The sequence below is a fragment of the Pantherophis guttatus genome, chromosome 7 (assembly GCF_059756535.1).
Source record: "Pantherophis guttatus breed Tessera chromosome 7, ASM5975653v1, whole genome shotgun sequence".
NCBI classification, from domain to species: Eukaryota; Metazoa; Chordata; class Lepidosauria; order Squamata; family Colubridae; genus Pantherophis; species Pantherophis guttatus.
This window is the reverse complement of record NC_142069.1, coordinates 56,486,886-56,502,220: the sequence shown is the minus strand read 5'-3', so window position 1 is coordinate 56,502,220 and position 15,335 is coordinate 56,486,886. Positions and strand designations below refer to the sequence as shown.

Below are 15,335 nucleotides of genomic sequence, written 5' to 3'. Positions count from 1 at the left end.
GTCTAGGACTGATTGTACTTTAGCCGGGTCCATCTCTATCCCCTCGTTTGACACTCGGTAACCTAAATAGTCTAGCCGTGATTGGTGGAACTCGCATTTTGACAGTTTGACATAGAGGTTCGCTTTCAGCAGTTTTTCCAGCACTTTGCGGACGAGGGGTATGTGTTCGTCTATGGTCTCCGTGTAAATGAGAATGTCAGATAGGTAGACGAGGACCCCGTTATAGAGGTGGTCATGTAGAACTTCATTTATCAATTGCATGAACACTGCTGGGGCTCCCTGTAACCCAAATGGCATCACCTTGAATTGGAAACTTCCCAGGGGGCAGTTGAATGCTATCTTCCACTTGTCTCCTTCCCTGATGCGTATTCATTAGTAGGCTTCGCGGAGGTCTAGTTTAGTGAAAATCTTCCCCTTGGCCAGGTGGGCTAGCATGTCTTTCATGAGGGGGAGGGGATATAAGTTGTGTACGCAGACTGCATTGATAACTCGAAAGGCAACTACTAGATGCATAGAGCCATCTTTCTTCTCTTTGAAAAGGACCGGTGCTGCGATCTGCGGTTTGGCTGGCTCAATGAAAACCCTTTGTAGGTTCTTGTCTATGTAGTTTCGCATTTCTTGCATTTCACGGGGCGTCATGGCATACAATTTAGGTTTAGGTAGTTTCACCCCAGGGATGATTTCGATGGCGCAGTTGGCATCCTGGTGGGAGGGTAGGACGTCACACTCGGTCTCGCTAAATACCTCTGCAAGGTCTTGGTACTCTTTTGGGATCTGTTCTGCTTCATGGGAGCTGTTGGATGTGGCCCCCAGCTGCTTCGCAGTGCCCTTCAGGAGGGGCCCTTGTGTCGGCGCCATCTTCTTTTGTTCAGGCGGGAGACGTTGGGGCTCGAGTGGGGGGGCATCTGTCCTGGTTGGAGTGGCAGAGGTTGGGGCCCCTTTGCTATCCTCAATCTGCGGGTCCCCTCTTGCCACCAGATGATTGGACCCCACTTGTCTAGCCAAGAAAGCCCCAGTATGACTGGATCGGTCATTTTGGGGGCTATTATGAACCGAATCATCTCCCAGTGATCTCCTAGCTCCAGCTTCACTGGCTCGGTCAGGTGTGTGGCGTAAGCCCCGCCTACGAGGGTCCCGTCCACTTACTCAAATCGAATTGGGTGGTTGAGCTTCTTCGCTCGTATCCCCAATTTCAGGACTGTGGGTAGGTTAATCAGGCACCTCGTGCAGCCTGAATCAATTAGGGCTTGGACAGTCCCTTGGGTTCCTGTTTTAGGGGCTGTTAGGCGTATGGGGAAGAGGAAAGGGTGGATGGGTCCATTCACCATTGGGTCATCTTCACCATCGTCCTCGCTGTCATATGAGTCGGGGGATTGATCTCCACTATCTGGGACTCTCCTTGCTTCGGTCAGGTGGGCGAAGACCTCTGTGCCTGGGGGGAATTTTCGTGGTGCATCGGTGGCGCGCTTGGGCCCTTGCTCTGGTCGTGCCCTCGGTGGTGGGTTTGCCCTCGGCCCCGGGGTTTCACATGTTGCTGCCAGATGGCCCGTTCCCCCACATCTGTAGCACCTCAGCGGGCTCCGCGGAACGAAGGGCCTTTGGTTGGGCTGTAGTGCCGTGTTTCCGCGTCTGTTATGTGGTCTTGGATCCGATTGGTACCTCTCCTTGACATCTGGTTGCTCTAGCATGTCGTTGGCGCGCAGCCCCCTCTCAACTTGCATCGCCACCCGGAACCATTCGGAGAGTCGGTTCGGGATGTCCCGATAAGCGGTCACTTGGGCGATTCGCTTGTCTAGGCTTGTTCTGAAGAAATACATCAGTAGTCGCTCTGGTAGAGGAGGTAAGGTGCCAACGACTCTTCTGAATTCATGAATGTGCTCCCTGATGGGCTTCCCTTTCTGCATTACGTTTCTGAGCTCGTCTTCCACATAGGGGTCCTCCCCTGCCTCAATCGAACCTGGCTCGTAGTAGTTGCAAGAAACCATCTGCATCTTGCAGCTGGGGGGCCCTATTCTTGTAGAGGGCTGCTGACCAGCTCCTTGCTTCTCCCTCCAGGCCTTCTGCAATGGCACTGACTAGGGCTCTGGGGAATGGGTAGAGGTGTCCATAGCTCTCGATGTAGATCTCAGCTGCATCAAGGAATTGCGCTACCTGGTCTGGATCCCCATCAAACTTCCCTCTGAACCGGGGTGGCTCCACTCTCGGTGCTCCCTCCTCCCATTGCAGGGCTCTCTGAGCCTGCCTAGGGCGCCATTGGGTTTCTTCCTCATCTCTCATTAGGGGGCGGGTGGGCGATGCCCTGCCCAGGCTGGTGTGCTTGTTGGGGAGAGGGGGAACCCATGGATGCACACTGGGACCATTTCTCCTTCTGGTGTGGGAAGGGGGAGGGCTGCGCTCCCGTCTACGGTGACTCAGTTCAGCAGGCTTGGCTGGCCTTCCCCTGTCCGTGGGCCAACAGGATGGCTCCTCCCCCAGTCGGATGGCACGGTCAAAATCATCCTTCAATTTTTCCATGGGGCTCTCAAGTGGCAGCTTTGAAGCTTTTTGCTGCCTGACTTGTTGCCAGCCCCAAAGCCCATCTGCCCTCCCCAATTCACTCAGGGGATTTCCCTTACCTTTCATGTCCGGAAAAGGGAACTCAGCTTCTGAAGCTTTTTGCAAAGTCTTGCAAAAGCTTTTTGCAAGGTTCATTTTTTTTCTTGGCTTGGAGCATGATTGTCTGACCTTCGTAATGGTGTGGCAGTGCTGGAGGAGGGGGTGAGGGCGGCTGGTTCCCAGCTGCTTGAAGTAAGCTTTCAGTAGAGAATTGGCTTTCTGCCATGGCTTCTGAACCTTGGCGCCACTCTGTCCAAACATCTGGCAGGGAGCTGGAGGGCTGGAGGCTTGCCAGTTTGGCTTTGAAAATTGAGTGCTAACTATCTGTCAAGCTTCGTTGTTATCTCCAAATAAATGAATTTCCAAACACCCGATCTTTGAGGAAATTTTTCTCTTTATTGGGCATAATGAACTGACCCTGACTCAAAGCGTAGTTAGCACTGAACTTTGCCCCCCCCAAACCTCCCTTTCCGGTTGCCAGCTCTCTGCATCTCATTGGCCATCTTCCAAGCTACTCTACTCATCCCATCTCTGTCATTTCACAGGAATACCCTCCCTCCCATCTCTATCTCCGTGGAGACAGTTCTTCAGGGGAAAAAGTAGGTGAAAGTTCAAGCCTCTCCTCCCGGATGTCACCGTTCCAAATTATGATCTCCTCCAGCGCTGACATGAATGAGAGAGGGAGAAGCTTTGCTTTAATGCTGAGATGAACTTTTACCTAGTTTCCTGCTCTTTAGTAGATAGCATTACCTGGGTGATAGAGGGAGGGGGGAATTCCTGTGAAAAGAAAGTGCTTGGGACGAAGAGATGGATCTGCACAATGGCCAATGAGACATTGGCGTTGAAGAACGGAAAGGGGGGGGGGTTGGAAGGAGGTGCCAGTTTTGGCTGCACAAAGAGTTCAGGGATGTCGTTCTTTCTATTCTTAAATAAAAAAAAAGATTCATTAGAGACCTTGCGTTTGAGAATGAAGTTTATTTAAGATAGCAGCGAAACCTGACAGACAGCCAAAACTCTTCCAAAGCCAGGCTGGCTGATTTTAAATCATTCCGCTCCCTCCCAGACGTGTGGTCGGACTGGAGGTTATCTCCGGACACTATGGCTGAAGCCAAGCTCTCGGAGGAAAGCCTGCTTCAAGCAACGGGAGGAGGAGAACTGGCCGTGATCCCAGCCAGTTTGGAAAGTACGAAGGCTCAACTCTCCCCGCCTTCCCCCTCGGCAGAACTTCAAGCCAAGAAACAGGAGTCAGATAAGTACCCGGGGTCTGTGCCAAAAGCCTCCGAGGCTGAATTTCCCTTTCCAAACGTGAAAGATAAAGGGAAACCCCTAAGTGAATTGGGAAGGGCGAACTGGCTATGGGAATGGGAGCAAGCCAGAAAACAAACTAAGCACGAAGAAATTCTAAAGAAGCCACTCGAAAGCCCCATAGATGAGTTGAAAGAGAAATTTGACCGTGCCACCCTTCAGGGGGAGGGGCCATCTTGCAGACCCAAAGAAAAGAGAGAACCAGTCTGGGCTGTTGATCCAAGAGGCCGTAGGCCAAAGCGCAGCCCTTCCCCCCTCCACAGCAGAAGGAGGAGGAGCCCAAAGACGCATCCATGGGTTCCCCCCCCTCCCAGCAAGCAGCGAAGCCTAGATGAGGCAGTACCTCCCTACCCCAGGATGAGAGACGAGGCAGAGGACTATCAACACCAAGGCCGGCCTACAGAGCTCAGCACAGAGAGGAGAGGGCAGAGAGGGAGGAACCACCCCAGTTCAGAGGGAAGTTCGATGATGACCCAGATAATCTTGCCCAATTCCTCGATTCGGCTGAGATATACATAGAGCGTTTTGGACACCTCTACCCTTTCCCCAGAGCCCTAGTGAATGCTATCTCGGAAGGGTTGGAGGGAGAAGCAGAGAGGTGGTCAGCATCCCTCTACAAAAACAGGGGCCCCCAGCTGCAAGATGCAGATGGGTTCTTGCAACTATTGAGAGCCCGTTATGAGGAGGAGGAGGACCCCTATGTGGAAGACGAGCTCAGAAACCTAATGCAGAAGGGGAAGCCTATCAGAGAGCATATCCGTGAATTCAGGAGAGTCATTGGGACACTGCCTCCCCTACCAGAGCGATTGCTGGTGCATTTTTTTAGAACAAGCCTAGATAAGAGAATTTCCCAAGTGACTGCCTATCGGGACATCCCAAACCGACTCTCCAAATGGTTCCGGGTAGCGATAAAAGTCGACAGAGGGCTGCAGGCAAACGACATGTCGAAACCACCAGATGGAAAGGAGAGAGGCTGACCGGACCAGGGACCACCCAACAGACGAGAAACACCAACATCACAGCCCACCCAGAGGCCATCCGCCCCACGGAACCCACTGAAATGCTACAGATGTGGGGGGAGTGGCCACATAGCAGCAAGATGTGGAACCCCTAGACCGGGACCAGCTCCACCGCCCAAAGCACGATCGGAACGAGGGCCCAAACGCCCACTCACGTACCACGGAAAGCTCCCCAAATCCCGGAGTTTTTCGCTCACCTGACCGAAACCAGAGGAATCCCAGATGAGGGAGATCAGTCCCCCGAACCCTATGACACGGAGGACGAAGGCGAGGACGACCCGATGGTGAGTGGACCCGTCCATCCTTTTCTTTTCCCCATACGCCTAACAGCCCCCAAAACAGGGACCCAAGGGACTTTCCAAGCCCTAATAGACTCTGGTAGCACAAGGTGCCTAATTAACCTACCCACAGTTCTAAAATTGGGGATCCGAGCTAAAAAGCTCAAACAACCAATTCGCTTTGAGCAAGTTGATGGGTCCCTAGTGGGGGGAGCGTACGCCACACACTTGACTGAACCCGTGAGACTGGAACTAGCAGATCACTGGGAAACGATCCGCTTCATAATAGCCCCCAAGATGACCCAGTCATATTGGGACTCTCGTGGCTGGACAAATGGGGCCCAATCATTTGGTGGCAAGAGGGAACCCGCAGGCTGAGGATAGCAAAGGGCCCCCAACCCCTGCCGCCCCGACCAGAAGAATTCCCTCCCACGCTGAGACCCCAAAGCCACCTGCCACTGCAGAAGAAAACACCGCCAACACAAGGGTCCCTCCCAGAAGGTACAGCGAAGCAATTGGCAGCCGCACCCGCCAGCGCTTGTAATGCAGATCAGATCCCAGGGGAGTACCAAGACCTTGCAGAGGTATTCAGCGAGGCCGAGTGTGACATTCTACCCCCCCACCGCGAGACCGATTGTGCCATCGAGATTATCCCGGGAGCGAAACTACCCAAACCTAAGATGTATGCCATGACGCCCCGTGAAATGCAGGAAATGTGGGACTACATAGACAAGAACTTACGAAGGGGATTTATTGAGCCAGTAAAAACCAATGGTAGCGGCGCCGGTCCTTTTTAAAGAGAAAAAGGACGGCTCTATGAGACTGGTGGTCGATTTTCGAAGTATCAACGCCATTTGCGTACACAACTTATACCCCCTCCCCCTCATGAAGGACATGCTAGCCCACCTAGCTAAAGGAAAAGTTTTCACCAAACTAGACCTTCAAGAAGCTTATTACCGAGTACGCATCAAGGCAGGAGATGAATGGAAAACAGCATTCAACTGCCCCCTGGGTAGTTTCCAGTTCAAGGTAATGCCCTTTGGATTGCAAGGAGCCCCGGCAGTGTTCATGCAGTTGATAAATGAAGTCCTACATGAGCACCTTTACAAAGGGGTCCTCGTCTACCTGGACGATATTCTCATCTACACGGAGACCATAGACGAACATATACCCCTCGTCCACCAAGTACTGAAAAAACTGCTGAGGGCAAACCTGTATGTCAAACTGTCAAAATGCGATTTCCACCAATCACGGCTAGACTACCTAGGCGACCGAGTATCAAACGAGGGGATAGAAATGGACCCAGCCAAGGTCCAATCAGTTCTACAATGGCAGCCCCCTCGCACCCGCAGACAACTGCAAAGCTTCCTAGGCTTCACAAACTTTTACAGACAATTCATCCCCTCATTCGTGAAAATTGCCAAACCTTTGACGGACCTCCTAAAGACAGGAAGCCCAACGACAAAACCCCGCCCGGGACAACCCCTACAGTGGGACCTGACCTGCCAACAGGCATTCAAGACGCTAAAAGGAATGTTTGCGAAAGAACCTGTCTTAAAACACCCTGATCCTGAACAGCCTTTCGTCATCCAAGCAGACGCAAGTGATGTGGCAGTAGGAGCCGTGTTACTCCAAAAGAACAGCCAAGGTGATCTACAACCCTGCGCCTACACCTCCCGCAAACTCACCGACATGGAGAGGCGATGGGCGGCGTGGGAGAAGGAAGCGTTCGCAGTAAGATGGGCGTTGTTGACCTGGCGGCACCTACTAGAGGGAGGCCAGAAACCGTTTGAAGTCTGGACTGATCATAAAAACCTGGAGGCCCTAAAAACCCCACGGAAACTGTCGCCCAAGCAAGTCCGGTGGGGTCAATACTTCAATCGTTTCAATTTCGAGCTTAAGCAAATCCCAGGAGGGAGGAATTTCCTGGCTGACGCCCTCTCCCAGATGCCCCAATACAACAGTGAGCGGGAGCAGGTAGTGAATGCCATCATCCCCTCCACCCAAGCAGCGGCTCAAGTGATCACCAGATGGCAACAACGTGACCAGCAGGGCCAACTTGCAAGTGACTTAACTGCAAAATTAAAAAATGAAACACTGACAGACCCCTGGTTCCAAGACAATCAACATCTCTTGACAAAAAGAGATGACCTAGCATGGAAGGGGACAAAGCTCTATGTCCCACAGACTTTATGCACCCTGATTCTCAAGAGGATCCACGACGTTAAACCAGCGGGACACTTCGGCTTCCTAAAGACTCTGCACCTAGTACGAAGGCAGTTCTGGTGGCCCCACATGAGAAAGGACGTAGACAGTTATGTAAAAAGCTGCACCATTTGTGCCACGATGAAGACAAGACCAGGGTGCCTGCCTGGACTGTTGCAACCAGTAGCTGAGCCGACAAGACCATGGGAGGACATTGCAATGGACTTCATAGTAGACCTACCGAGGAGTAGTGGGAATACAGTGATCTGGACTGTAATAGACTTATTCTCCAAACAGGCACACTTCATTCCTTGCAGCGGACTGCCCTCAGCCCACCAGTTATCCAAACTGTTCCTGAAACACATCTACCGCCTGCATGGAGTCCCCAGGAGAATCATCTCCGACCGAGGAGTCCAGTTCACAGCAAAGTTCTGGAGGGAGTTCCTACGATCCATAGGGTCATCCCAAGGGCTCAGCTCAGCCCAAGGGCTCATCCCAAGCACCAATGGGGGGGCAGAAAGACTGAATGCTATGATAGAACAGTATTTAAGATGCTACGTCGACTACCAGCAGTCCAATTGGGCAGACCTCCTATCTTTTGCGGAGGTCGCATATAATAATGCTGTCCACAGCAGCACGGGGCTAACCCCGTTCAAAGTAGTGAGTGGCATGGATTTTGTACCCATGCCAGAGTACCCGAGGGAGCCCCCTTCCTCAGTCAGCTTGACCGACTGGATGGCAATGTTGAGAGAAACTTGGGAGAATGTTAAGAGGGCGCTGGCCAAGGCGGCTCAATCTTATAAGAAACAGGCAGACAAGCACCGAACTCCCCAAAGACCATTTCAGCTGGGAGAGAAAGTCTACCTTTCCACCAAGTACTTGAGACTTAGACCCCTGAGCAAGAAATTAGGCCCGAAATTTATAGGACCGTTTCCTATAGTAAAAATAATCAACCCCGTTACAGTACAACTGCAATTGCCATGACTCTTGGGGAAGATTCACCCCGTTTTTCACAGTAGCCGTCTGAAACCTGTAGTGGGGTCTACTTTAAGGCCGATGCCATGTGAACCCCCTGGGCCCCTGGTTGTTGGGGGCCAAACTCACTACGAAGTGCAGCAAATTCTTGACTCAAGATGGCACAGGGGGCGCCTCTAGTACTTAATTAAATGGAAGGGCTACCCGTTGTCAGAGGCTTCCTGGGTGAAGAGCTTAAATATCCAAGCTGACCGCCTTATAGCAAAATTCCATGCAGACCACCCGGGCAAGCCGGGAGGGGGGATTCGCAGCCAAGGAGGGGATAATGATACTTATCTTGTTGTGTTTTTTTTCCTATGGGGCAGGTTACGTCGGAGAAGTGAAGGGAAAGGGGCCGGATGTCAGCGTTCCAAATTATGATCTCCTCCAGCGTTACATGAATGAGAGAGGGAGAAGCTTTGCTTTAATGCTGAGATGGAACTTTTACCTAGTTTCCTGCTCTTTAGTAGATAGCGTTACCTGGGTGATAGAGGGAGGGGGGAATTCCTGTGAAAAGAAAGTGCTTGGGACGAAGAGATGGATCTGCACGATGGCCAATGAGACATTGGGGTTGAAGAACGGAAAGGGAGGGGTTTGGAAGGAGGTGCCAGTTTTGGCTGCACAAAGAGTTCAGGGATGTCGTTCTTTCTATTCTTAAATTTAAAAAAAGATTCATTAGAGAACTTGCGTTTGAGAATGAAGTTTATTTAAGATAGCAGCGAAACCTGACACCGTCCTGATGGCAGCTTGGAAGCTGACATCAGGTGGGTCTTGAGAGTGTTATCTGGGAGGGGTTTGATCTTGTGATTCCCAAGGACGTGGACAGGATTCTGGGTAGGCTTAGCGCTGCCACATGTTTATTGGACCCGTGTCCCTCCTGGTTGGTGCTGGCCTCTCAGGCGGTCACACGAGGCTGGCTCCAGGGGATTATTAACGCTTCTTTGAGTGAGGGTTTCTTCCCTCCCTCCCTGAAGGAGGCGGTGGTGAGGCCCCTCCTCAAGAAGCCTTCCCTGGACCCGACTGTATTAGCAAACTATCGTCCAGTCTCCAACCTTCGCTTCGTTGCGAAGGTTGTTGAGAGTATGGTGGCGCGACAACTTCCCCAGTACCTGGATGAAGCTGTCTATCTCGATCCGTTCCAGTCGGGCTTCAGGCCGGGGTACAGCATGGAAACGGCATTGGTCGCATTGGTTGATGATCTCTGGAGGGCTTGGGACAGGGGTTGTTCTTCTGTCGTGGTCCTGTTAGACCTCTCAGGGGCTTTTGATACCATCGACATGGTATCATGCTGCGTCGATTGGAGGGGTTGGGAGTGGGGGGCACCATGTTGTGGTGGTTCTCCTCCTTCCTCTCTGACCGTACGCAGTTTGTGTTGGCAGGGGGACAGAGGTCGACCTCGAAGCACCTTGTTTGTGGGGTGCTGCAAGGGTCGGTCCTCTCGTCCCTTCTGTTCAACATTTATGTGAAGCCGCTGGGTGAGATCATCCGTGGTTTTGGGGTGAAGTTTCATCTGTATGCTGATGATACTCAGCTGTACATCTCCACCCCGGACCACCCCAATGATGCCCTTGATGTGATGTCCCGGTGCCTGGAGGCCATGCGGATCTGGATGGGGAGAAACAGGCTCAGACTCAACCCTTCCAAGACCGAGTGGCTGTGGTTTCCGGCCTCCCAGTATAGCCAGTTGGCTCCATCGCTGACTATTGGGGGCGAGATCTTGGCCCCCTCAGAGAGGGCTCGCAACTTGGGTGTTCTCCTGGATGCGCTGCTGTCTTTAGAAGATCGTATGACGGCTGTGGCCAGGGGAGCTTTTTATCAGGTTCGCCTGATTTACCAGGCATCCCTTTCTGGACTGGGATGCCTTACGCACAGTCACTCATGCCCTTGTCACGTCCCGTCTGGACTACTGTAACACTCTCTACATGGGGCTCCCCTTGAAGAGCACTCGGAGGCTCCAACTGGTCCAGAATGCGGCCGCGCGGGTGATTATGGGGGCGACTCGTCGCACCCACGTAACACCTCTCCTGCATGAGCTGCACTGGCTCCCAGTGGTCTTACGGGTGCGATTCAAGGTGTTGGTTACCACCTTTAAAGCACTCCATGGCTTAGGACCTGGGTATATACAAGATCGCCTTCTGCCACCGATAGCCTCCCACCGGCTAATACGCTCCCACAGAGAGGGGCTCCTCAGGGTGCCGTCGGCCAAACAATGCCTACTGGCGACACCCAGGGGAAGATCCTTCTCTGTGGGGGCACCTGCCTCTGGAATGAACTGCCCCCGGAGTTTCACATGATCCCCGACTTACGTACCTTTCGCCGTGCCCTTAAGACTCTTTTGTTCCAACAGGCCGGGCTGGCTTAGAAAAATGAATTTTAATTGGGTGTTTGTAGTTTTTAATATAAGGGCCAAATTTTTAATGTATTTTAAACTGTTTTTAAGTTTTGTGGGTATATGTTGTTTTAATATGGCTGTACACTGCCCTGAGTCCTTCAGGAGAAGGGCGGTATAAAAATTTAAATAATAATAATAATAATAATAATAATAATAACAACAACAACAACAACAACAACAACAACAACAACAACAACTTGGAAGGAGTAAAATGACAGGTTGAGGACTATAAAGAACTATAAATATTGTTCATCCTGAGGAATAATTTTGGGACTGAGTAAATTGTTTTAATATTGGCTTTTGATGTTATAGACAACCGAGAATTTGAGACCTTGGTAGCTTACTGAGTAACCTTTTGACTCATCAAAATAAGACAAAATGCTTCAACAGGGAAAATAAGTGAATTTCAAAAAGAAATATTATTGATGTTTCAAAGTATTCATGAAACTATAGCAAAGAACCACAGGGAGATAAAGGACTTGATACATGATATAGTTGTCAGACCAGAAAATGTTCATCAAATGACAATGAAAAATGAACAGGAAACCCAGGAAATAGAGGAGAAAATAGAAAAAACAGAGGAAAAGATAGAGCAGATAAAATAACAAATTAATCCAAAAGATAAGAGAAGAAAGAGATAATTAAAACAGATGAAATAGAACAGGCAGATTATACATTAAGAAATTAAAAAATAGAACTGGATAAACAGAAAGACATTCCTGAACTGAGGCTAGAGACACTGAAATGTGTAGTGAAGGTTTGGCAGTGAGAGGTAAATGTAGAGAAAGAGGAAACATTTAGATCAAAGAAGAATGATGTATAGAGATACAAAATCCTAAGGGAGGAGTATAGAAAACATGCCAAAAAATAAACAAGAATTGAAATACTAAAATGGGCAAGAGATGATAGATAGAAATAGAATACCTATTGATACCATGTGATAGAACTAGAGTAGTGGGAGAGGATGTGGAAAACGAACATGAAACTAACAATTGCGACGGCATACAAGGAAAACCAGATGAAAATGTTTTATAGATGGCACCTCCCACAGGCCAGAATTGCGAAAATGTTCCCTACCAACTCCCTGAAATGTTGGAAGTGCAAGACTGGCTACGGAACATACTATCATCAATGGTGGACCTGCACGATGGCACAAAAATTCTGGAAGAAAATCAAAACTTGGATAGTAGAAATAATTCAGAATCCAATAGAGGGAAAACCGGAACAATTTCTGTTAGGAATCTCAATGGACAATTATACTAAAGAAATACAGTACCTTATATTGCATATATTGACTGCAGCACGTATTGTATATGCACAATATTGGAAGAAGGAAACACTACCAATGGAAGAGGATTTAATTAAAAAAATTCTAGAATGTGCAGAATTAGATAAATTAACTAAAGAAATTAAGGGGAAAGAAGAATCAAAGTATTATAAGGTTTGGAGTAGATGGTATGAATGGTTGAAACATAAGGAAATAAGTTAAATGAATGAAGAAAGGAGGGGGAAAATGTGTATGATCTTTTGTTAGTAAAGAAGAAATGATATAAAGTAGAAAATGAACGTCAAATAAGTTTATACTTAAATATTTGTAAATATTGATGTATAGAAAGAGCAGACCGCTGTGTATAGCTGAAAAGAAAAGTGATATTTTTCTTTTTTGTCTTATTTTTTGTTGTATGTACATGTTTGATTTTTAATGTGTTTTTAATGTGTTTAAAATAAAAAACTTCTTAAAAAATAGAAATAGAATATCTACAAATATAAGATTTGTTCTATTAAGAAACAGAATGGAGGTAGAAACTAGATAGGGGAAAATATTATTATGCATATTTCTATATAATATTTTAAAATTAGTATGCAGATGAAAGGATCAGAAGTTGAAAGATGGTTGTATTATGTACACTTAAACAACAATATTATGGTTATTAGCATTGTGTATTAAAATACTTTAATAATCAAATGATGAAGGATTATATACATGGTGGAGCAAATACTAAAATGTTAACAACTTTAATTGTAATATTTATAATGTTATTATAATGATGTGTGTATGATTAATGTAATTAAGTTTATCAAGATTATCACTATTATCTGGTTTCAAAATTAATGATACCCAGATGCCACACTGTTCATGTATTCAATAACTATATATATATACACATATAGTTGGTCTTTGGTTATTTGGGTCATATAGATATATATAAAAATAAAAAATTACATACCAAAAGAATTAATTTTCTATGCTTGAAATTAGAAGTAAAGCCAAATTAATGCTTAAGTCACATGCTGCTAATTAAAAATTGGAATAATGTTTGCTGGCTCAGCTTATTACTCAACCAACCTTTAGTTAATTGAATTATTCTGAATTGTGTCACAGTGCAAAATGTTGCATTAATTTATGAAATTTTGAAAAACCAACCTTCTAAAATGATATGGGATAAATATGTATAAATGTATTTTTCAGTGATGAAATGCATGAAGAAATTCTACTTACCTTGAACATACACTTTTGCTGAATGTTTATCCTTTCCTCTGTAATTTTCAGCTTCACATTCATATATTCCTTCATCTTCAAACTGAATATTGAAGATCTTTAGAACTGCACCAGACAAGCTTATATCTGCACTGCTTGGCATTGGTTCAAGATATTTACTCCATCTGAGTTCAGGAACAGGGCTTAAAGAAAATAGGACACATTTTAATTCAGCTTTGATTAGCTGTTGGATCTTTCATTTATTAAGTAACTTCAGCATCAACTTTCCTCTTCATGTTTCACAATTACAAAAGAGTGTTTCTTAAGCAGAAATTTCACTTAGCTGTTGTTTAACTGCCCACTGACATGACCCTTCCCCTTCTCAATCTGCTTCCTTCACTTGTCTAAAACAGAATGAATATTTCTGCATTACCTCTACATACCTCTAATGCCAATAATATATTAAAACAATCTTTTTTTGTCAAGTAAACAGGTTATACAACATTGTTTTAATGATATCCTTCTACAAGGACCTGAATCATAAAATAAATTGAATTCATAATAACTGGAAAATAAACTGGAGAATGTTTGGCTAGTTTCATTAAGGGCAATTTCATTGTCACCTTCAATGCTTTTTTGTAGCTGTAATGCTAAGCCATACCACATTTGGAGCCATATGCATAAAGGAGAAACATGTTAAATTTATATATAAAGTTTACTTGTGTTTACAGATTAACAGAATTGGAAGGGACCTTGTAGGTCATCTAATCCAACCCCCCACCCAAGCAGGAGACCCTACACCATTTCTGACAAATGGCAGTCCAATCTCTTCTTCAAAGCTTCCAGTAATGAAGCTCCCACAACTTCTGAAGGCAATCTGTTCCATTGGTTGATTGTTCTCACTGTCAGAATGTTCATCCTCATTTCTAGATTGAATCTCTCCTTGATCAATTTCCATCCATTATTCCTTGTCTAGCCCTCAGGTGCTTTAGAAAACAGATTGTCCCCTTCCTCTTTGTGGCAGCTCCTCAAGTACTGGAAGACTGCTATCATGTCTCCTTGGTCCTTTTCTTCACTAGACTAGCCATGCCCAGTTCCTGTAACCGTTCTTCGTATGTTTTACTCTCCAGTCCTCTAATCATCATGGTTGCTCTCCTCTGCACTTTTTCTAAAGTCTCAACATCTTTTTATAGTATGGTGACCAAAACTGGATGCAGTATTCTAGGTGTGGTCTTACTAGGGCTTTATAGAGTGGTATTAGTACCTCACTTGATCTTGATTGTATCCCTCTGTTAATGCAATTTAGGATTGCATTGGCTTTTTTGGCTGCCGCTGCACACTGCTGGCTCATACTTAGCTGGTTTTCCACTAAGACTCCAAGATCACCCTCACAGTTACTGCTATTAAGCCTGGTTTCACCTAGTCGATATATGTACTTTTGGTTTTTCTTGCCTAGGTGTAGGACTTTACCTTTCTCTACATTGAATTTCATTTTTTTAGATAGGGACCAGTGTTCAGGTCTGTGAAGATCCATCTAGATCTTGAGCCTATCTTCCAGGGTGTTAGCTATTCCTGCCAGTTTAGTATCATCTGCAAATTTGGTAAATTCTATTCCTGAATCTAAATCCTTTATGAAGATATTGAAGAGTACTGGGCCTAAGATGGAACCTTGTGGTACAAGTCTGTTTACTTTCCTCCATGTAGACGTAGACCTATTAAGGACTACTCATTGAGTACGGTTTGTCATCTAGTTACAAATCCATCTGATGGTGATGCTATCTATCCAACTTTTTTCTAGCTTACTAAGAAGTAGGTTGTGGTCTACTTTATTGAATGCTTGCTGAAGTCTAAATATATCCACAGTACTTCACTGGTCTACTAATTTAGTCACTGTGTTGAAGAATGAAATAAGATTGGTTTGGCATGATCTGTTTTTAACAAACCTGTGCTGACTGGTAGTTATTACTTTACTCATTTCTAGATGTTTATTATCTTTTCCAGTATCTTCCTTGATATTGATGTTAGGCTGATTGGTCTGTAGTTTCCTG

At 46.7% G+C, this 15,335-nt stretch overlaps 1 protein-coding gene across 8 annotated transcripts in view; it reads right to left on the bottom strand.

The window, feature by feature from the left end:
• The window catches only part of CNTN1 (contactin 1), a 315,977-nt gene that overhangs the window by 124,583 nt on the left and 176,059 nt on the right, over window positions 1-15,335 (bottom strand). For all 8 annotated transcript variants that reach the window (XM_060689023.2, XM_087873256.1, XM_060689029.2 and 5 more), the window contains one exon: window positions 13,309-13,490. In XM_060689023.2, the coding sequence (XP_060545006.1) occupies window positions 13,309-13,490 (182 nt within the window). The remainder of the gene's footprint in view (window positions 1-13,308; window positions 13,491-15,335) is intronic.